Genomic DNA, 22,813 nt, shown 5'->3' with positions numbered 1-22,813 from the left:
CTATCAGCCCTATGAAGTTGATCCAAAGTATCCCAAGCAAAAGTTACAGTTATACACAAGTCAGATCAAATGGTGTAGTAATTATGATGGGAATGTAACTGTTAAAGCTTGTGAGGGACTGTGAAGAATGCTCACACAAACAGAAGTTGCTGGAAGCTCAGCAGTTCTGGCAGCATCTGCTCTGAGGAAGGGTCACCAGATCAGGAACGTTAACTCTGACTGTTTCTTCACAGATGCTGCCAACCTGCTGAGCTTTTCCAGCAACTTCTGTTTTTGTTCTTGATTTACAGCATTGCAGTTCTTTCAGTTTTTATGAAGAATGCTTATCTTAAGTTGAGCGATGACGGAGCCAAGAGACTGATATAATTTTGCCAAGAAAATGATCTAATCGTAGCAAACATCATCTTCAAGCAAGCTCTGCAGAAATTCATCAAAGCTCCTAAGATGGCACCTTGCAAAACCACAATCACTTCCATTTAGAAAGACAAAGGCAGCGGATATGTGAGAACACCCACCACCTGCAACTCCCCTTCCAAGCTACTCACTGCCCTGACTTTGAAATAAATCTCCATTTCTTCACTGTCACTGGGTCAAAATCCTGGAATTCCTTCCCTAAAGCACATTGTGGGTCAACCTAGCACAGGTGAACTGCAGCGGTTCAAGAAGGCAGTTCACCACGACCTTCTCAATGGGAACTAGGGCCTGGAAATAAAAGAGCATAAGAACAAATGAGAAGTGCGCTACAGGAACAGTCCCTCCAGCCCTTCAAGCCTGTGCCGATCATCATGACCTGACTAAATTAAAAAATAAATCTTCTGCCCTTATTTGGTCTGTATCCCTCTATTCCCTCTCTGTTCATGTAACCATCCAGATGCCTCTTAAATGTTGCCAATGTGCCTGCTTCCACCACCTCTTGGCTGGCATTGCATTCCGGGTTCCTGCTAGTCTCTGTGTGAAAAACCTCCTTTACACATCTCCCTTAAACTTTTGCTCTCTTAACCTTGAACCTGTGGCCCCCCCGTAAATTAAACTTCAACCCCAGGAAAAAGCCTTTGACTATCTGTGCTTCTCATAATTTTGTAGACTTTTATTAGGTCTCCTCTCAGCCGCCATCTTTCCAACAAAAACAATGCTAGTTTGTTTTAACCTTTCCTCATAGTCACTGCCCTCGAGACCAGGCAACATCCTGGTGAAACTTCTCTGGACTCTCTGCAAAGCGTCCAAGTCCTTCTGGCAGTGTGGCGGCCAAAATTTCTCACAGTACTCCAAACGTGGCCGACCAAGGGTTTTATATAGCTGCAACATAGTTTTCCAACTCTTGTATTTCTTGCCCTGGCCAATGAAAACAAGCATGCCATGTGCCTTAATCACATTTTGGGGACAGTGGGCTTGCGTGCCCAGATCCATCTGTGTGTTAAAATTACTGACCAATCAGCAATGCCACATCCCGTAAGTGTTTAAAAAAAGTGTACATTTGTAGAGGTCCAGGCTACATGCACAGAAATGAAATAGATTGTGTGATGTGAAACAATGTTTTAGAAACAGTGTAAGGACTTTCATATATTTCTGGCACAAATATGAATTCAAATCACAGTCTTGTGGGAAAAATTAAAATGAATCTGAAAATGCCAAGAAGAATAAAGATATGTGACCATTTTGACATTGATACAATGAAAGATGAGAACATCAGAGGGGTATTCACTTTTAAAGTAAAGATATGTGACTGTCTCAGGATTGAGAAAACTGAATAAACATGAAAGTTAACAATATGTTACGTAAGAATGGAAAAGTAAAAAGGAGTGGATGACAGATAAGTTACTAATGATGATGAAAGGAAAGGGAAAGAAAAAAACACTTGAGTTTGAGGAAATTGAAAGAGAATATTGAATGCATATATGGAGACTAAAGAGAATTTGTCTAACAAGATGTCTGATGAAGTACAAGAACTGGAAATATATCAGAATGAAAGCTACACGCCAGGAGGCGAAATCTTCGGCTGTAGAAAGAAAGGGATAATACAAACAGTGGATGCAAAGAAGACAAAGGTAGAAATATTATTCGGAAGGGATGCAATAGCAAAAAGATGGACCGAATATTTAAGTGATTGATTTATTGACACATGTACCGAAGTACAGTGAAAAGCTTTGTTTACGAGCAGAACAGGCAGATCAAAGTAAGCAAGGATCAAAATGACTTCGACAGAGGTACAAGTGACATTGCACAGGGCGTGCGCTAGGCAAGATCAACATTAACAAGATCAATCATTATTTGAGGCTAGAAAGTCCATTCGTCAGTCTAATAACAGCAGGGAAGAAGCTGTTCCTGAACCCAGAGGTGTTCCTGAACCTGCTCATGGGTGTTAAAATAGTATCAGAGATAATGGGAACTGCAAATGCTGGAGAATTCCAAGATAATAAAATGTGAGGCTGGATGAACACAGCAGGCCAAGCAGCATCTCAGGAGCACAAAAGCTGACGTTTCGGGTTCATTCAACACAGTCCAGACCATCACGGGAGCCAACCTTCCATCCATGGACTCTATTTACACAGCTCGCCGCTGCAGAAAGACTGCCAACATCATCAAGGACCCACTGCACTCCAGTAAGAAACTCCTACAACCTCTTCTGTCAGGCAGAAGAAAGAGAAGCCCAAACACACCCATGAGCAGATAATAAAATGTGAGGCTGGATGAACACAGCAGGCCCAGCAGCATCTCAGGAGCACAAAAGCTGATGCTTCAGGCCTAGACCCTTCATCAGAAACCTTTTTGACGAAGGGTCTAGGCCCGAAACGTCAGCTTTTGTGCTCCTGAAATGCTGCTTGGCCTGCTGTGTTCATCCAGCTTCACACTTTATTATCTTGGATTCTGAAGCATCTGCAGTTCCCATCGTCTCATCAAAGGGGGATGTGTCTTTGTCTGCTATCTTGCTCTGCTTCATTTTGTATCCAGTAATATTGTTTAGGCCTCGCCACAGGCAGCACAAGTCTGTTTGGTAGGTTTGGGCCTCGAGCTTGGTCCAGTACTGCCTCTTGTCATCCCTGAAGGCTTAGTAGAGGCTGTATCTCGGTTTCTTGTATTGGTCTGGATTATCCAACTTGAATACTGCACATCTGGTCTTCAGTAGGGAGTGCAGTTCCTGGTTTATTCCAAGTAAATTGTACAATTATCCAAACTGTAGAATCCTTCAAGGCGTAGAGACAAATGACCAAACATTACGATTTTGGAGGTAAAGAATGCTTTGAAGTTGATGATCACACGAAAAGCTCCAGGCCTGCATTAAATAACATCAACACATCTGAAACTCCTTGCAGAAATTGAAGAGATGACAGAAATTTGTGATTAAAATATGTTTCAAAAGATACATTCATAGTAACTTTCATGATTTGGTAAGATACCTAAGAAACCTAAAGCAATGGAGTGCAATCAGTTTAGGACCATTCGTTTAACAAGTCATCTCATTTTAAAGTGGTCTTGAAAACCCTGGTAGAAAGAAACAGTAACAATCTGAAGTACATATTGGTGAAATGAAATCTGGATTTAGGCTTGGAGTAGAGAGAAGAGAGAATATTTAATGAAAGAACTGTCTTTTAGAATATTCTATAAATATCAAGAATTAAATATCTGATAGATGTAATGCTGAAATTTATGACTTTGATGTTTCAAAGATGTGAGATTTACCCAGAGTCTACATTGGGATCAGTTAGTAGCTGGATAGTCTGACTTGTCTCAAATAAAAAGAAATATCTGACAAGGCTGAAAATTAATTAGTTTGTTTCCAGCACAGATATTCAATATCAGTGATTCTTCCAAGGGTAAAAATTTGGAAGCAGGAACGTCACAAATTTGCAGTGTGCTGAAAACTCAGTATTACTTGTAAAATCAGAGGAGGCGTTAAAAAATGTCATGCAGCAAGCAAAGCCTCAAAGCTTAGAATAGGAATTAAATTTAAGAACTGAAAAGATAAAAACAGTCCTCAAAAGGAATATATTAGAGGAAACCAGAGTGGATATTGAAGTGGATGATATCACACTGGAACAAGTAGATACGTTTGTCTATGTAGGAAAAATGTTAAAGAGGTTTGAGAAATGCTAAACTAAAGTCTGAAGAAGGACAGTAATAACCAGAAATCATTTTGTGAAGGTGAAGGATTTGTTAGCAACAAGAAAATTCAAGCTTGAAATATGAAAAAAAGATCATGAGGTGTTATGTTCTATTCACATTGCAATGTGTCTCAGGAACCTGAACAATAAATAAAGATTTGTGGAAGGAAACTGGTTTTTATGATGTGGATTCCATGATATATACTAAAGATTCCATATACAGACCATAAAACAAATGAAGAGGCGTTTGAAACTGCAAGAGTGAACAGTGACATCCAGAAACAAAGATAGTAGGAACTGCAGTTGCTGGAGAATCTGAGATAACAGAAGAAGGGTGTAGCCCCGAAATGTCAGCTCTCCTGCTCCTACGATGCTGCTTGGCCTGCTGTGTTCATCCAGTTCTTCCAGAAACAAAGTATGATTTTCAGTCATTTGACCAGAGCTAAAAGGCCCTGGAGATCTCTTCAACAGGGCGAAGTGGAGAGCAGCAGAGACAGGAGTCGACACAAAAAAAGGATACCACAGCGAGGTTGAAGACTGGCTACTGTGGATAAGAGAATAGCACAAAACAAAAGGGAATAAAACACAATGACAGCAGAGCTCCTGATAGGAGCCGAGCAGCACAACACAAAGGATACTTCCTTTGATGACAAGCAAGGGAATTCTTCCCAGACTCCTGACCAATATTTATCCCTAAGTCAGCATCACAATAGATTGATATCTGATCATTATCACTTACTGTTTGTATGTGTCTGATGTTCACAAATTGGCTGTTGTGGTTTGTACATTGCTTGTGTTGATGCGTCAGGGTGGTAGGTAGCATTCAGGCTGAAGCCATCCGTTACGGGCTGGCCACATTCTCCTTCTCTCCCTTTGTCTTTGTTCTTTTCCTTTCTCTTTTCTTCATCTTCTTGATGTCATGGGGAGGCTGGAGCAGTGTTGACAGTGACTCCTGGCTTTTAGGCCCAATGCATGAACTCCTGGAGCAGTGGCGATGCATTGGTTGGAGCGGGGACTCCTGGCTTCGGTAGGCCAGAGCATGGACCATTTCACTAGTGGCCAGTCGTTGACTGCAGTGGTGTTAGTGCCTAGAGTAGGGGCTTCTGGCTGCAGTAGGCCCCTAGTGGGGACCTTGCAGAAACCCCGGAGCCATCTTTGGGATCCGACCAATGAAGATGAATTGCATTTAAGTACTCTCTTTTTATTCTTTTGTCGCTCAACATGGCAACGGATTGTGGTGACCATACATTTTTCACTGTCTTCCTAGATATATGCGATAATGTATCACTCATTCATGTTTTACAAGAGTAACTGTGTTTCAAGAGTATTGTGTGTAAACATTTTAGGCTGTCCTGGGGCTGTGAAAGACATTGTATCATTGCACATTTTTTTTGAGTTTTTGTATTTATCTAATTCTTACAACTTTTGGTTTTCTTCTCAGCTCTCTGAAATAGTACGGGAATTTAAATCAACAAACCGTTTGTTACTGACAGGGACTCCTTTGCAGAATAATCTCCATGAATTGTGGGCTTTGCTCAACTTCCTGTTGCCTGATGTATTCAATTCTTCTGATGTAAGTTGAAATCTTTTGAGTCTGAATGTTTGATGTTGATCATTATATCCATGTTTCTGTCCTAATCAGCCGGTTACTTTTCCATAATTCTGCCCACCTTCCATCATATCCCTCAATCCCTTCTCTTTTTAGAACTATGTCCACTTATTTCAAATCCCAAACTTAGTCTCCAACTCTTCCTATCCTATGGGCAAAGGTATTCCGTTAACTTAACGTTCTCCTCTGGCGATGCTTTGCTTGAATCAGTTCAGGTTGTCTCAGTGATGAGACTAAAACCAGTGTGCATGAAGTTCCATCCTCAAGGAGTTTGTGAACTGTCCAATTCAAAGCAACCTGTTTGTTAAACTTCCCATACACTTAAATATTCACTTTTCTCACCAGCAGTGCACTGTATCTACAATGTCTGCCATCTTCAGGATATAATATAGCACCTAACCAAGGCTTTATCAACAGCAACTCCCAAAACCATGGCCTTTACCACCTAGAAAATCAGCAGCAGTCAGCATGGAGGGACACCACAAACCACAAGTTCCTCTCCACGTCAGCCTCTATTCCAACTTGGAAATATTAGCTGTCCCTTGATTAATGCAAAGTTGAAATTCTGAAACTCCTGACCTTATCACATCAATGTTACAGGTATATTTTAATCTGTGTCATTGCACACCTCTGATGAAAATGATTTCACTCCCTCTAATCTCATAGGTGATTCCGTAAGATATAATCTTATTTAAAAATATTGTACTATCTTTGTTCTCCAGAAATGCAAGGTTGGTCACATGTTCTACAAGAACTTCCATTTGTTCAGCCTAGATTGCCTTATGATTGTTCTAGTAATAATACGGCTATTTAAAGGTAATATAAGGTAATAAGAATCCCTTGAAAGACATATTAATGAAAATAACAAGTCCAAAGAACTCAGTTCCAAGGCACTTGTGGTGCAGTGGTAGTCTTCCTACCTTTGAGCCAGGAGGCCTGGGTTCAAGTCCCCCCTGTTCCAGCAGTGTGTAATAACATCTCTGAACAGGTTCATTAGAGAAGATCTGGGTCTAAAATCCAAATATCTTTAGAGTTAAATATGGGCATTAAAATAAATTAATATTTCACTTTCAGGCATTTTAACTGAATACGCTAAATCAATTTAAAACAAAAACTGTTTCAATTAAGGTGGCCTCAAATTTGCCCTGTTATGAAGCAAGTCATAAAAGTGGGCCTGTTCCACCATTGTGTCAGTGTCTCTATGTTCGACTGGATCTCTGGCAAATTTCAGTTGACGACCGGAATGTAGCTACTGACAAATGCCTCCATGACGTGACAGTAGTGCCTTACTAGCCAGAATTAAACAGAATTAAATAATAGTACCTTACCTGCTTGATCATTACATATAATTGGACTGTGAGTAATTATTAGAAATAAACTCAATCCTACATGCTAATTACTATTTTTCAACACATGCTGTGAGATCTGCACTTTTTATTGCTGACTTAACGCGTCTAATTCTATCCAAAAGCCCAATCTTAGCTCATTAACCAGTTTTGTTGGTGAAAACAAATGACTACTTCAGCAATAAACTGGATTTGAGTTGCCATCTGGAACTCTTTCTGTTAATGACCTGCTTCTAGCAAGAGTGGAGAAAGAGAAAGAAAGAAAATAGGAGAAAGGAAATAGGATAATCATTCTGACGAGTGATTTTGAAGGAAAAGCAAATTATAGTACAAAATGGCAACAGTTAAATAATTTTTCATATTTCTGTGCAAAGACTAACTTTTTCTTTGGCATATGCAGGATTTTGATTCTTGGTTTGACACAAACAACTGTCTGGGTGATCAGCAGTTAGTGGAACGTTTACATGCGGTAAGTTTATTGCCCCTTTGGTATACGGAATGCTACATTTTGTACTGTAATCATGTGAGACAAAGAATGCCATCTTATTTCTTGAAAAAAAGTCACATTAAAATGCTCAATTCCTCAATAATGCTGGATTTACAGGATGGTGAGTGTACAAATCGGCCAGTTTTCTGAACAGTCATGACTCCTTTTCAACATTTAATAATAACTCTAGAACTTCAAAGACACATTTTGACTTTCTGATTAAATGAGTAACACTCAGATTAAAACTCCACCAGTCATCTCTGTATAACGAAAATGCATCTCTATGATCTGGTAAGGTTATGGCGATTTCTACAATTCCATCTACTTGCTGGCCAACAACGTTTATTGCATTTTTACCACTCTACAGGAAACAGTCTGCAAATTCTGCTTTTCATCTTTCTCCCCTTTATAATATTACTGTTTCTCATTTTGAAACTTCAGGTACTCCGACCATTCTTGCTACGGCGAATAAAAGCAGAGGTTGAAAAAAGTTTGCCTCCTAAAAAAGAGACCAAGATCTATGTCGGTCTCAGTAAAATGCAAAGGGAATGGTAAGTGAATATCTGTTGTTGCATCTTGCTATGTTCCTTGGTATTGTTTGAAGGAGTCAGTCTGTTGTGGATTTATATTTGTAAAATGCTCTTGGATGGCAATCAAAGAACTTTTGCTTTCCTGGAAATGATTTGCCTGCGCACAAACTCAAAGCTCTGCATTAGTAAGCAGAATGTTCTAGTTCGAAAAACAGAAGGTTTTCCAGTGTCAGACTGTTCACTTGGTAGCACAGTCACCTCTGGGTAACATTTGGCCCTGCAACATGACTTGACATGATGCAGGCTGACATTGCAATCCTAAGTGTGTCAGAGGTCTGTCCCTTTGAGCATGTTAAAAGTGATGTTTGGCTGTTTGCTCAACTGGATGATAAAAAGCTGTCATGAGAAGAGAGTAGGGTTGTAAAGACAAGTCACATACAAGACAATTTTCTGGTTAAATTTCTCATTCTTAAATTAACTTACTAAATTACTTCTCCCTTCGGTCTTTATGGCTCCAAAACACGTCTCAACTCAAGATATTTGATGTACTTTTAGCTGATTTTAATATGGAAGTTTTTTCATAGGTTATTTTTCACTGTTCCTGAAGTTTTTCTGTGTTAGTGGGTGTTGGTGAGCTGGCAGCTCTGCACTACCTTGCCAAAGTGGCTGCTTTTCATCTGTGAGCTCCAAGTTCGAGTTTTGTTTTGCCCTTTTGAAATTGCACAGTAACTTTGAATTCAAGAGCAAAGTTGCTGAAAAAGCTCAGCAGGCCTGGCAGCGTTTGTGAAGGGAAAAACAGAGTTAACGTTTAAGGCCCGATGGTCCTTCCTTAGTCACCGGACCCGAAATGTTAATGCTGTTTTTAACCTTCACAGATGCTGCCAGATCTGCTGAGCTTTTCCAGCAACTTCTGTTTTGTTCCTATTTACAGCATTGCGATTCTTTTTAACTTAAAATTCAATTTATATGTTTATTTCTTATGTTTTTAGGTACACAAAAATCTTGATGAAAGACATTGACATTCTAAACTCTGCTGGGAAGATGGATAAGATGCGCTTGTTGAACATCTTAATGCAGCTCCGAAAGTGCTGTAACCACCCGTATCTCTTTGATGGTGCTGAACCTGGTCCACCTTACACTACAGATACTCATCTTGTTTACAATTGTGGCAAGATGGTAGTTTTGGATAAGCTGCTGCCTAAGCTGAGGGAACAGAGTATGTATTCATGGAGCACTGGTACTAATTTTAATTGTATAGTGTACTTCATTGGGTTTTCTAATTCCTACCTACTGAAAGCTGTGATCACTGTATTATCACCCTTCACCGTTTGTATTTGTTAGCCTCAGTTGGGCTATTGAGCTTAGCTGTGTAAGATAAAGAGACAATTAATGAAAGCTCTCGGTCACATCTCAGGTCCTAACATGAATAGCTCCAAATCAGGTTTGATTAAACCACAATGTTCGCAGGTTGTATTGTGTTTGGTTTCCTGTAGGTTCAGTTTTGTAACTTAAAGAAGCATAATTGATGTCAGAAGAACTGCAAGTGTTTAGGCAGCTGCACTCAGCACAAGTGAATCATGTTTTTTTTGTAATCCAGTATTCCACAAATTTGCCTTCATTGACACTGGCACAAAAGAAACTAGCAATGGAAACATTCTAAGCAAAGAAATGTGATCTGTCAAGTGTATAAGGCTAAAACAGATTTTCTGTTATCGAGACCTCGTATTTCACTGCAAGATTGGCTTCCAAATAGACATCATCCATCACCAAGACGAGCAAATACTATTTACATAACCACACCCATTCCAGTCCTGCCTTAGCTCATCTGCTGTCAAACATTCATTCTTGCCAACATAGACATGACTCCTCCAATGCTCTTCTAACCTTCCTTCTTCCATGCAACTGCAACTTGCACTCATCTAAAAAGGTTGTTTTGATTAAGATTAAAATGTATATGGGTCTTAGTTGATTATTAACCTTAAAGTTAATTAGATCTGGGGAAGAGTGAGCATAGTATTATAGAATTTTGCAGTAAGTTTTAGAGTGATAGAATTAAGTCTGTGGTTGGAGCCCTAAACTAAGAGTTTTAAATATCAGCAAAAGATAGCCAAGAATTTGTTTAGGATAAAGTAGAAATGAAAATAAACTATTAAAGCACACAATAATTGACTGTAAAAGGTTTTACAGCTATGTAAGAAGAGTTTGGCGAAAATAAGCTTAGGTCCCTTGGAGGCAGACATTGGGGAAATTATAATTGGGAATGAGGAAATGGAAGAGATGTTAAACAAATATTATGTTACTGGCATCATGCAAAAGGATACAAAAAACAGATCAGAAATTGTAAGGAACCAAGGATGTAACAGAATAAACATTACTATTAAAAAAATTTGCTGCAATAATCAATGGAACTAAAAATTGCCAAATCTCCAGGATGTAATGGCTCGCACTTAAAAGAGATGGCTGCAGCGTTATTGGATGCATTGACTTTGATCTTCAGAGTTGCTTAGGGCTTGGAGTGACGTCCTGGATTGGAAAGTCGTAAATGGAACTAATTGGTGGTGGGGAACAAACTGAAGTGATTATCCATAATGTGGCCACTGTGGATGTGGAGATGTGGCCAGTTACTTGGCCACAACAAGATTAGCTGCGATAGGAAGTGCTTGCCCAAATCTCTGGACTAGATGGTGGGTGCAGCAGTGAGTCCCAGTGTAGCAACTGGAGAGGACTGTGCAGGTAACAGATCTGGGATCATTTCCAGTTGGTACTTCTGCAGCGTTATCTTGGGGACTGCCTCTGCCTTCTCTGAGGCTTCAGTTACCTAATGGGCCTCTTTGAATCATGTAGGCGCTTAAGTGTCACTTACAGGTGGCAATTTATCATCCAGTATGGGTCTAATATTTGCACAATCATGCTGTTTATTTTTAATGAAAGTACTTTTCTCTAACTAGCTTTTATCATCATCTGGGATTGAGCTAGGAATTCTGAAATACATGCCTTGCAGAGCTGCTGATACCTTACTCTTTGAATTTTAGATTTTTTTTTCCTGCTTTCTTATTAACCGTTTGACCTAAAGGTTCCAGAGTCCTCATTTTCAGCCAGATGACTCGTTTGATGGATATTCTTGAAGATTACTGTATGTGGCGTGGCTATGACTATTGTCGCCTTGATGGACAGACTCCCCACGAAGAAAGAGAGGTCGGTGATGATTCACATTTTCCCTAAAGTATGATGCACTTGCCCAGCTTTCACTGATGAGCTAATAGGTAGTAGCATTGCCCAGTGTATGGCTGGGTCATGAAGATCAGAAAATCGTTGTTCAGAACTTCATTTTGTGCTTTGCTGTTGATTCTCCATTGTACAGCTCTGTTAGGCACTGTATCAGTGTAGAAATTGAGTTGGAATTGTTTGTGATATCCTTGAATAATTTGACCCAACCCTGTCACCATCTGCTACCAATATCTGGGAACATCCCAGCTGGTGTCACCTGATCTCACTTGCAGCTGTCTGCTCTAGTTTGGGAGCTTGGAGACATATTTGATAAATACGCCGGCTATGCTGCCTGAGGTGTCACATTGTCATAGAGCTGGGATAATTTTTTTTTGTCCTTTGGTCCCATGCTCTCTCTAACCATGGTTAAGCCATTAGAGTCTTTGAATGGTAAGTTTAATACCTGCATAGATGTCAGTCGATCAGGCTGATCTCCAGGCAGGAATTCTGACCTTCCAAACCAAAAAAAAGTATGGGGAATATAAAGTGCACTTCTGTTTGAAACCTCTTTCCAGCTCCCCTGATCGTCAGAAAGCTCACCAATAAACATTAAGGCTGTAGAATGACATAGCTTAGAAGGAACCCATTTGACCCTCAGGCCTTTACGCGTTGGTTGACGATTAATCCTACTCCCACACCATTTAAACTGCAGTCTCTGCCATCTAGAAAGATAAGGGCAGCAGATGCATGGGAGCACCACAACCTCCAGGTTCCCTGCCAAGCCACACACCAGTCAGACCTGGAACGATATCGCTGTTCATTCGCTGTTGCGGGGTCAATATTCTTGGGGAGCTCCCTTCCTATAACAGCACTGTAGGAGCACTTAATGCATATGGACTGTAGGCAGTTTAAGAAGACAGCCAAATTCTCCAAGACAGTTAGAGATGGGCAATAAAATGCTTGTCCAGCGAGCGGTGCCCATAACCCATGAATGAATTACAAAAGAGCCCTCTAAAATCTCTTCGTTAAAACATCTATGGAATTCACTTTTAATTAAATTATAATTGATTCTACTTCTGCACTTCAAGATGGCACGTTCTAAGTTACTCGCCTCATTATTTGTGTGCGGCTTTGCAGAATTATAAGTTTTGCCCTTTACACTAAATCATGAATACATATCAAAAAGAGCAATTGCTTTTATACCAGCCCCAGAAGAACACTCTTCATCATTATCCTCTACTTTCCTTACCTTCATTGTTTTATTCTCCAGGCTGCCACTAACCCTTTAATCCCATAGGCTTCAATTTTGCAAACAAGTCTGCTCTCTGACACTTCGTCAGACACGTAATAAAAGTTCATGTGCTGCAACATCAAGCTTCTCTTTTCAAAGAATTCAAACATATCATTCAAGTGTGATTTTTTTTCACCAATAAATCCATGCTGATTTTAATTTATTTGCCCATTCATTTCCAAATGCCAGTTTGTTTTGTTTTGGATTATTGCATCCACCATCATCTTTAGCCTGCCTGGCCTTGTAAATATTAAATTTTTTTCAAGATATAAATGTCAGTTCAAACCTCATCAGTTGCTTTTGTTCGAAAAGTAAAATTCTAAAAATGCACAATGGGCCTGTTACCATATGAAAGAGAAACATAATAATCTTCTAATTGTGAACTGACTAAATCCTGCCATTCTATTCATTGGTTTTCTTTTATCTTTGCTTTAAACAGCGGGCAATAGATTCTTTCAATGCTTTCAACAGTTCGAAGTTCATATTCATGCTGAGTACTAGAGCTGGAGGCCTTGGTATCAATCTTGCAACAGCAGATGTCGTTATTTTGTATGATTCAGATTGGAATCCGCAAGTGGATTTGCAAGCCATGGTATGTAGTGGTGCACCTTCCTGAAAAGGTTGGATTGCTTTTATTGGGCCTTTCAGCTTACCCATTTGCTGCTTGTGTCCTTCAGCAAACACCTGGTGGTTGTTAACTTGGACTTCTCTCAAATTATATTCTGCTGTATCCACAGACAATGCTGTTAGGCAAACTGTGTTGAAGGTTTAACTTTGGAAATATTAGCAACTTACTGCAAATGCCCTCAGTTTTGTCCTACATTGCTGTCTCTTGAAATTCTCCAAAAACAAAAATGAATGGATGGCTTTTTCAAAACAACAATAAACTTTCCAATGCCTTCACTAGGTAACTGATTCCTTGTCCCAGACGAATATTTTTCTGCAGTGTCCATTGGCCTGAGCTTGTGGTGTTGCTCAAGTTCACTCACAATGTCTGACAGCGCTGTCGTTTGGTTTGGGATAGGTGTGCAAAAGCTGGAGTGTTCCAAATACTTCTGGACCTGCTCTGGTCCAAAGTATTGTCGTTTTCCTTTCCCTTGAAGCAGAGAGATAGCAGCACTATCCAGGATAGTAGTGAAAAATATCTCGAGCCTCATCAAACATGCAGCAAAAGATTTTCAATGACACTTCTACTGCCCCAGTCTCCAAGAAGACCTGTTGAAGCAACGACCTTTGAAGGCAAGTCCAGCCATGGGTATTTATCATTGAACAAAATCCTCATAATTCCTCCACTGATTTCCTGGAAGTTTATCCAAACCAAATTTGTTCAACTCGGAGCATCCACAGTCCCATCCTCATCATCAAATTTCACATCTTTGCAGGTAATTAGAATAGTTAAGTGGTTACTTTTCACTGGCACAGACTCAGTGGGCTGAAAGGCCTTTTTCTGTGCTGTAGACCTCAATGTCTCTATAACTTATGGTGAAAGAACAGATAACGTTTTGAGAATTGACTCAAACTAAGCCTGTGTATATGTATGTACAAAATGACCGCAAGAGGGTGCGAACACTCAAGTAAAAGCTGATCTGTCACCAATCAAAAGGAGAGCAATTGAGTTAATAATTCTGTCGGAAATCCTCAGTCAGAAATGTTATTGAAAGTGTAACTTCTTTAAAAACTCTATTTTCAGTAGAATAGCCAACTGGGATTCTGCAAAGTTTGCTGAACTGTCTGTAGCAATTTCGGTTCCCTGTCTTTATGACACAGAGGATTCAGTTCTTTCATGGTATGAACTATATGATGAATTAGGCAAAGAATAATTTTTCTGTTCTCTTACCCACGTAGTTAGAACTGTAGAAAATTTAGGATCACTAATGAAATTTAATTATCTATAATTCATCAAACCAAAGGAGATTGGTAATTGCAAAAGAAATTTGAGGTTTTCAAGAGCAGCGTTTCATTATTTATGTACACAGTTGCCCTGTGTCTCTTATAAGTTTGAAATGTTTCCTTCCTTTCCTTATGTCTTTTCTCCATTTCTAAAGGGGTTGATGGCCTTCTCAAGATATGGTGCATCAGATATTAGTCTCCTCCAGCACTCTCCTGTGTGTATAGATGGTATTGACAGTCAAGTCTGTTGTTTATGAAATTACATAAACTGAGCCTCATCATACCCTCAACTGATGTTCAAAGGTACACTGTCTGCAACCAAGTCAGTAAAGAGTAAAGAGGGTTAATTTTAATCCTTAGTATTTGAAGAGTGCTGAATCTGTTTGCACTATCTATGGTGTCGCTCAGGCTAATAATACTACTAGGATTTAAACCATTAGCCTGCTCTTCACAAATGACACTCATTATTCTTATTAGTGCCTATTAAGAATTCCTTTCCAAATAGCACTAGTTATCCCTAATTTGCAAGGACTGTGGTGGTTCAGCAAGGCATTACCAGCTTCTTCTCAAGGGCATTTAGGGAATGGCAATGAATGCTGGCCTGCATCCAGTGAATGAATTTTAAAAAACTTCCGTAAAGTGTACAGATTTTTAAATTCTGCACATATGGCATTTAAAATATAATTGTGATGCTGTTTTACAAATAGGACCGTGCACATCGTATTGGCCAAAAGAAAACTGTTCGTGTATTTCGGCTGATCACAGACAACACCGTGGAAGAGAGGATTGTGGAAAGGGCGGAGATGAAGCTGCGACTTGATTCCATTGTTATTCAACAAGGTATGAATATATCGCTGATCAGGGATATATAATTAGGCCAACCAACATACTCAATCTGTTGAATTCCCAAGTGTGGCAAAACATTCTTGCGTACTTAGAAACATTGGGATGGATTTTCACCTTGGAGTGAGGAAAGTTGAATCAGAAAACCTGTCTTCTTTAAAAATTCCCCACCTGCTAAGTTGTCATTCCAAGGGGTGAGGGCACTGTTGATTATGGTCTACTGCCCCCTTTGGCTGGCTTCTGTTGGCAGTGGAGGTTGTGGATGGTGCGTTTGGCAGGTTGGAATGCTCTTCCCTGTTTACTGGGACATCGGTCCAGTTTTATAATGAAATACCAGGGCCCCAAACCATCAGTCCTCGTCCCAATGCGCATATCTCCATCCCCCCAAAGCTCTCCATGACCCCATACCCTCCGTACTCCCTTAGATACTCATGTCGCCCCAAATGCTCCCTGCTCTCATACTTCCCTGCTCCTTTTATTTTCCTGTGCCATCTAGTTATCCTCCCTAGCCATTCATCCATTAGCTACTGTGGGAATACCTTAAAAATCAGATCTTTGAAATGGAGATTAAAAAACAAGACTTCTATTTCAGACACTTGAAAGGAATTCTCATTCACAAAATTCATTTAAAAATTTAAGCCTCCTAAAGTGGCCAATCTCTTGTAACCACATTTAGGCAGAAAAATCTTTCATAATATTTTAAAATTGCCAATCAAATTGAAATTCTAGCCGCCCGATGAGCTTCTAAAATTCAGCCGAGCATTCATAGTAGCTCAGCTTTCAAAACAAACCCTGGGAAGTGCTCACTGTGGACTCTGTCGAAACTGAAGAAACAAATAGTCTTCGCAATAAACAACTGCACCTCCCAGTCGCAAACCATTTCCACTCCCCCTCCCATTCTTTAGATGACATGTCCATCATGGGCCTCCAGCAGTGCCACAATGATGCCACCCGAAGGTTGCAGGAACAGCACCTCATATTCTGCTTGGGAACCCTGCAGCCCAATGGTATCAATGTGGACTTCACCAGCTTCAAAATTTCCCCTCCCCCCACCGCATCCCAAAACCAGCCCAGTTCGTCCCCTCCCCCCACTGCACCACACAACCAGCCCAGCTCTTCCCCTCCACCCACTGCATCCCAAAACCAGTCCAACCTGTATCTGCCTCCCTAACCTGTTCTTCCTCTCACCCATCCCTTCCTCCCACCCCAAGCCGCACCTCCATCTCCTACCTACTAACCTCATCCCACCTCCTTGACCTGTCCGTCTTCCCTGGACTGACCTATCCCCTCCCTACCTCCCTACCTATACTCTCCTCTCCACCTATCTTCTTTTCTCTCCATCTTCGGTCCGCCTCCCCCTCTCTCCCTATTTATTCCAGAACCCTCACCCCATCCCCCTCTCTGATGAAGGGTCTAGGCCCGAAACGTCAGCTTTTATGCTCCTGAGATGCTGCTGGGCCTGCTGTGTTCATCCAGCCTCACATTTTATTATCTTGGATTCTCCAACATCTGCAGTTCCCATTATCACTGAAACAAATAGTCTTTGTCTCCTCTAAACCGTATCAGATGCCCTGTCAATGAAAACAGTCCAGGAACAACAGATGGTGGCTTTTTTTAATCCTCTAATTGAAAATTGCTGAAGGTTTTCAATTCAAGAGGATTTTGGGCATTACTTCACATTATTAACTAGAGTGTTTTTTTTTTCAGTTTTGAATGCATGAAGAAAAACACATAATGCTGGTCTGCATAATGTTTAATGTATCTTTGCAGGACATAGCCCCATTCTCGGTCATTGCAGCAAACATGCATCTTTCGGACAATACAACGTATAAGTATTGCAGAAAAAAAAGTGTGTCTATTGCAAAGCCTGTCACTGTAAGAATATCAGAAGCAGGTTGCTTTTTATAGTTTGCCCACGGGGACTTGGGTTCCACTGTGGGTCACATCTCCTCTGAGAGGCCATAGCTGAAGGGTTTGACTCCACGAAATTGTGGAGGGGGAAGAAGGAGTTTGAGCTGCCCACCTGCCCAATGGAGCCAGTGAGAGTATCAATGCCGAGTACAGGCTGACTCCCTTATCTTTATAACATGCCAGCAAAAAATGCCTGAAATTGGAATGGGCATCCCAGAATTGGGTGTCACCTGCCATTTATGAGCGATTCCTGATACTTCCCAATTTGGTGAAAATCTGTGTGTTTATGTGACTTACACGAAGTGAAACAGTGACTTTCATGTTATCACTTACACAGCCTATATGCCTCTATTGTAAAATGTAGATCATTGATCATTGAAAGTGCTGTAAGAAACACCAAGGTAATTGAGGTTGTTTGGTTCGCCGAGCTGGTTTGTTGTTTCACATACATTACATTACCTTGCTGCGTAACATCATCAGTGCCTTCATCGGAGTCTGCGCTGGTGATGATGTTACGATTCACTATTGATACTTGCTTTACAAAGTAACAGGAAAGAAATGGAATTCAATTTTTATTTTGGAACAATTAGAAACCACACTTCTTAAGGCATGTTTTGCAGTCTCCTGTTCTATGGGCAAAAGTGAGGGCCATTTTATACATGAGAAGACCTCATAAAACCCAGTGAGATTGATGAATAGTTCAATTTTTGTTGAGTGATCTTGGTTGATGTGGTATTGTTGGCCAGGTCAGTCGCAGAACTCCATCCCAACCTTCAAATGGTGTCTTAGGGTTTTTTATTGATATTAAGCAGTCAGACTAACAAGCAAGCAGCCTTTTAGCTGTGTCAGTCTAATTCAAATCTTAGCGAAGGCACTGAACAGACAGACTTCCAGACTGTTTGTTAAAAGTGCTATCAGTTGGACCAAATCAACAAATGTTTAAATAATGTGAAAATCCTTTGACTTCCCTCCATTGAGTATTTCTATACATGAGGTACCTATTCACAAACATCTGACCTTACGAAGACAATCTCATACTGGGGTGTAATTTTAAAGATCCAACATGAACAATTCTTGTACTTACGAACAACTCCTTTATATTGTCTCTCATTGTGTTCCAACTTACAAACAGACTCCAGAATTGCACCTGTTCACAACCTGGGAACCAGTTCTGTATTAGTCATGGAATTAGCATAGTAAACACACCCAGATATTGAACTTCACACTTTCAGTGGATAATACCAAAAGTATGATCACTGTGGGAGATGGAAATTATCGGCAAGATCATGGCTGGGGAACAAGGATGCAAAAAAGATGTGCCTTACAGTGAAAAGAGAGTTCTTAAGCTTTAATGTTCTTGTTTCAGATCTTAGCTGACCAAGTCATTGTGTGCTGTATTGAGATTTTCATGAGAGAATAGTACATATCTTAACTGCTATTTTTCATATTCCCCCAACTTTTTTTTATTTTTTTCACTTTTGCTACGTAACTCTGGAAGATTATTTTTCATTAGGACGCACACTTTTGGGATCATGCAATCCCAATTAAAATTTAATGCAAAACGCTTCCTCTTCTGCAGTGCGTTGCATTGCCAATTATAGATCAGCACCCTCATTATCAGTATCTCACACTAGCTATTCCTGGCTGTTGATTGAGCTAGCAATCTGCTGCTTGATTGGATTGTTTCTGTGCTGTTGGAAGATAACTAGGGATAGGGATGCTATTTCCTGAAACATATTTGAACACAAATTCCCCCAGTTCTGTCTCGTTTTCTCTCTCTCTCACACACACATTCCCCACCCCTCTTTTGCCATCACCTCCTCTTCTCTCAACACAGTACACACACACAATTACACACACTCCTGACTCACAACACAATTAATGTTTGAATCTAGTTGTATACTTGTACGAGGACTGCATGAATAGAATTTGCTGTATTAATTCAGTCAGACTAGCACTTGCATCATAGAACATCCACCTATAATTCCATTACTTTTGACATACTTGATATAATTGTACCTGTGACATTTGGCACCATATACTAATTTTCACAGCCACCCTAGTCAATTTTATTCAACATCTGTCTTTATTACAGTAGAACCTGACTAAACTTAACAGCACCACATCATCTTTCTGTAAATTGGCAGCTAACATACAAGTGAATTCAAAGGTCGCCTGTAGGTGTATGAAGAGTAAAAAGGGTTGTCAGGAGCAGTGGTGCTGATATGGGAACTAAATGAAGATGTATTAGTGGAGGTAATGGCTGAAGTTTTACTAAGTATTTTGCACCAGCAAGGAAAGGACTGTGCCAGTGGAAACAAGGAGGTTTCTGGGATACTGGATGTGACAAAAACAAAGAGTTAGCATGGGAAAACTGGCTGTAATTAAAATGGTTAAGTCACCCTGTTCTCTCGGGAGGCATCCTTGGTTGCTGGGCAGAGAAAGAATTGAAGTTGAGGAGATGTCAGTCATAAAATTCTCCTCCTCACAGCACTGTGAATGGATCTACAAACCAACTGCATCGATTCAAGAAGGCAGCTCTCCAGCACCTTAAGGGTACTTAGGAATGGGCAATAAATGCACGTTTAGCCAGTGAAGGCCTCATCTCATAAATACGATTTTTAAAACCTTGCAATCGTACTTAGTTACAGGGTGACTCTAGAAGCCAAGAGAACTGTAAATGTTATACGTTGTTCAATAAAGGGGAGAAACTAATAACCCTAACATTTAAGGACTGATTAATTTAAAGTCACCATTGGGAAGACTTTCAGAGTCAATAATTTTGGAGAAAATGAAGACCCCTATGGACAAGCATGAATGAATAAAGTGGTGGTGGTGGGTCCAGCACTGATCTTTTAAGGGTAACTTGTGCATGGTTACTGCGATTGAGGTTTAATGGACAGGGTGGGTAGGGCAGTGCTGTAGCTGTTGTGTATTTGGACATTGAAAGGGTATTTGATAAAGTCCTGCAAACCAAACACGTTAGCCAAAGTGAAAACATGTATCAAGAGCTTAGACATAAAACTGGCCAACAGATAGAAAACAAGTGTCGTGAATGGCTGGGGTTTTTTTCTGGTGGAAGGTGTGTCATGGTGTTTCCTCATGTTTAGTACAATAGAATCATCACCGTTTTGATGTACGTTATTTTGACTTGGTGCAGTGCATAAATTTTGAGATATGTCGATAAAACTTGGCAGTCATTAAACAGATGACAAGAGGTTTCAAGAGGACATAAATGAACTGGTGAAAAGAGTGTGCACATTGCAATTGAAATTTAATGTGAATACTATATTCTGATGGGATGAATGAGAAGAGAGACTGTGAATTAAATGGTAACATTTTAAAGAGGCTGTGTGGGAGTGTTTGTGTGTAAATATTTGAAGGTAGGTGGACAGGTTAACAAATGAGTTTTCCCAGGCTTTATAAATGGAGGCATAGAGTACAAAAGCTAGAAGTTTATGCTAACTGAAACGTTAGCCTGGCCTAATTTGGAGAATTGCGCCCAATCCTGGGAACCTAAAGAATTCACATGCAATGGAGACAATACAGAATAACTTGACCAGATTTTTAAAAAAATTAATTCATGGGATGTGAATATCAATTGGCCTTTTATAGCCCAGAGGGCAGTTAAGTGTCAGCCACATTGCTGTGGGTCCGGAGTCACATATAGGTCAGACCAGGTAAGAATGGCAGATTTCCTTTTCTGAAGGACATTAGTGAATGGGTTTTTCCTGACAATTGACAAAGGCTTTATGGTCAACATTAGACTTTACTTTTATTTGATTCAAATTCTGCCACCTGCCATGGCTGGATTTGAACCATTACATTACCTGGGTCTCTGGATTAACAGCATGGCGAAAATACCACCAGACGATTGCTTCCCCTAGAATATTCACAGGGAAAAAAATATTGCTCCTATTTGATTGGAGAAACTGATGTGCTTCATCTTAGAGCAGAGAAAGCTAAGAGGAGATTTGATAGACATCCTTAAAATCAAGAAGGATTTAGATATCTGACACAAGGAGAATCTTTTTTAAATAGCTAAGGGACCTACTACCAGATGGCAAAGATTAGCAAACTAACCAGAAGTGACATGAAGTAAACTTATTAACACATCAGATGGTTGAGATTTGAAGTGCAATGCCTGATAGTGATAGAAATAGTTTCAGTAGTAAGTCTTAAAAGGAATTAGATAAGTACTTGAAGGAGAAACAAATTGCAGGGCTATTGGAAGTAAATAGGAGTGAGACGCATTGGATTGCTCCTCAAAGAACACTGAAACAGGCTGAATAGCCTCCTTCAGCTCTGACTGTATGTGCAACATAATCACTTTATACAACATACAAGCTAACTTCTTGATGATCTAGAGCTGAATAATACTTTGTTTGAAGTTTACCAATCCATGCACACAAAGGTATCCATTACAACTCACATCCTGTATTTAGTGAGTTGTTCTTAGCTTTGATAGCCATTAGGATGACACAGTTGGTCTTTCTCACTTTCCCATTTTCGGCCAGCTGGACATGATAAGCTACAGAAGGGGGATACGTCCAGAATTCTCACCATGAATGCTATCTGTTGAATCCTGTATCATACTTTACACAACATATGAGAACTGGCCAAAAACTGGATTAGTTGCAACTTGGAGTACTGTGAGCAGACCTGGGCTGTCCACCTTAGGCAGGATATATTGGCATTGGATGGACAATGCAACATGAACAATATCTGGACTTCAGCATTCAAAGTTATGAGGAGAGATTACACAGATTAGGCTAATTTTCTCTGGAATTTAGAGGGTTAAGATGTGATATGATTGAAGTTTTAAGATTTTAACAGGAATAGACAGGGTAGATAAAGATATTTGGTGATTGAAGAACTATGGAGCATTGCTGAGAATTAGGCCCAGACCATTGTGCAGAGATGTTAGGAAGCACTTCTACACACAGGACAGTCAATGTTTGGAACTCTCTTCCACAAACAGCGGTGGATGCTGTGTCAGTTGCTGGTTTTAAATCTGAGGTACTTTTTTTTTAAGCAAAAGCTATTAAGGGAAATGGGCCAAAGGCAAGTAGGTATAGGAGTTAAGCCTCAGATCAGCCATGTTCTCCTTGAATGGGGAACTGGCTAGGAAGCTGAATGACCTACTACTGTTCTTATACAGCTGCATCCATCCTGGAAGACTGTGCAGGTAAAGCCAGCAGGTACTCCTATGTGGTGAATGGCCACTTGGGAGAGGAATTAGAGTGGAACTGCTACACTTGTATCCATAGCATACGTTTCTCAGTCAGTGAGGGAAAAGCTGGCTATGAGAGGATGAAGGGAAAGTGAACAAACTCGCATTTGGTTTCTCTGGTCTTGGTTATGTGATGAGTGAGTTAGCAGAGATATTCACGTGGTTGTTATTGTCACAATGAACTAGTCTATACCAGTATTTCAGAAGTAGAGATTCCCTACAAGTATGGGAGCAGGCCATTTGGCCATTAGGTCCACACAAACTCTCCGAAGAATATTCCACGCAGACCCCCTTCCCAATCCCTGTAACCCTCCATTTCCTACGGCTAACCCAACTAGCCTGCACGTCCCTGGACACTATGGACTA

The 22,813-nt window shown here is 40.3% G+C and overlaps 1 protein-coding gene across 3 annotated transcripts in view; it reads left to right on the top strand.

Moving 5' to 3' along the window:
• smarca1 (SWI/SNF related, matrix associated, actin dependent regulator of chromatin, subfamily a, member 1) overlaps positions 1-22,813 on the top strand; it is a 97,288-nt gene that overhangs the window by 45,135 nt on the left and 29,340 nt on the right. For all 3 annotated transcript variants that reach the window (XM_048544167.2, XM_048544168.2, XM_048544166.2), the window contains 7 exons: positions 5,542-5,673; positions 7,456-7,524; positions 7,984-8,093; positions 9,062-9,288; positions 11,146-11,267; positions 13,010-13,162; positions 15,168-15,300. In XM_048544167.2, coding sequence (XP_048400124.1) covers positions 5,542-5,673; positions 7,456-7,524; positions 7,984-8,093; positions 9,062-9,288; positions 11,146-11,267; positions 13,010-13,162; positions 15,168-15,300 — 946 coding nt within the window. The remainder of the gene's footprint in view (positions 1-5,541; positions 5,674-7,455; positions 7,525-7,983; positions 8,094-9,061; positions 9,289-11,145; positions 11,268-13,009; positions 13,163-15,167; positions 15,301-22,813) is intronic.

The sequence above is a fragment of the Stegostoma tigrinum genome, chromosome 15, assembly GCF_030684315.1.
Source record: "Stegostoma tigrinum isolate sSteTig4 chromosome 15, sSteTig4.hap1, whole genome shotgun sequence".
Classification (NCBI taxonomy): domain Eukaryota; kingdom Metazoa; phylum Chordata; class Chondrichthyes; order Orectolobiformes; family Stegostomatidae; genus Stegostoma; species Stegostoma tigrinum.
The sequence above is the reverse complement of the archived record's forward strand: the minus strand, read 5'-3'. Positions and strand labels throughout refer to the sequence as shown.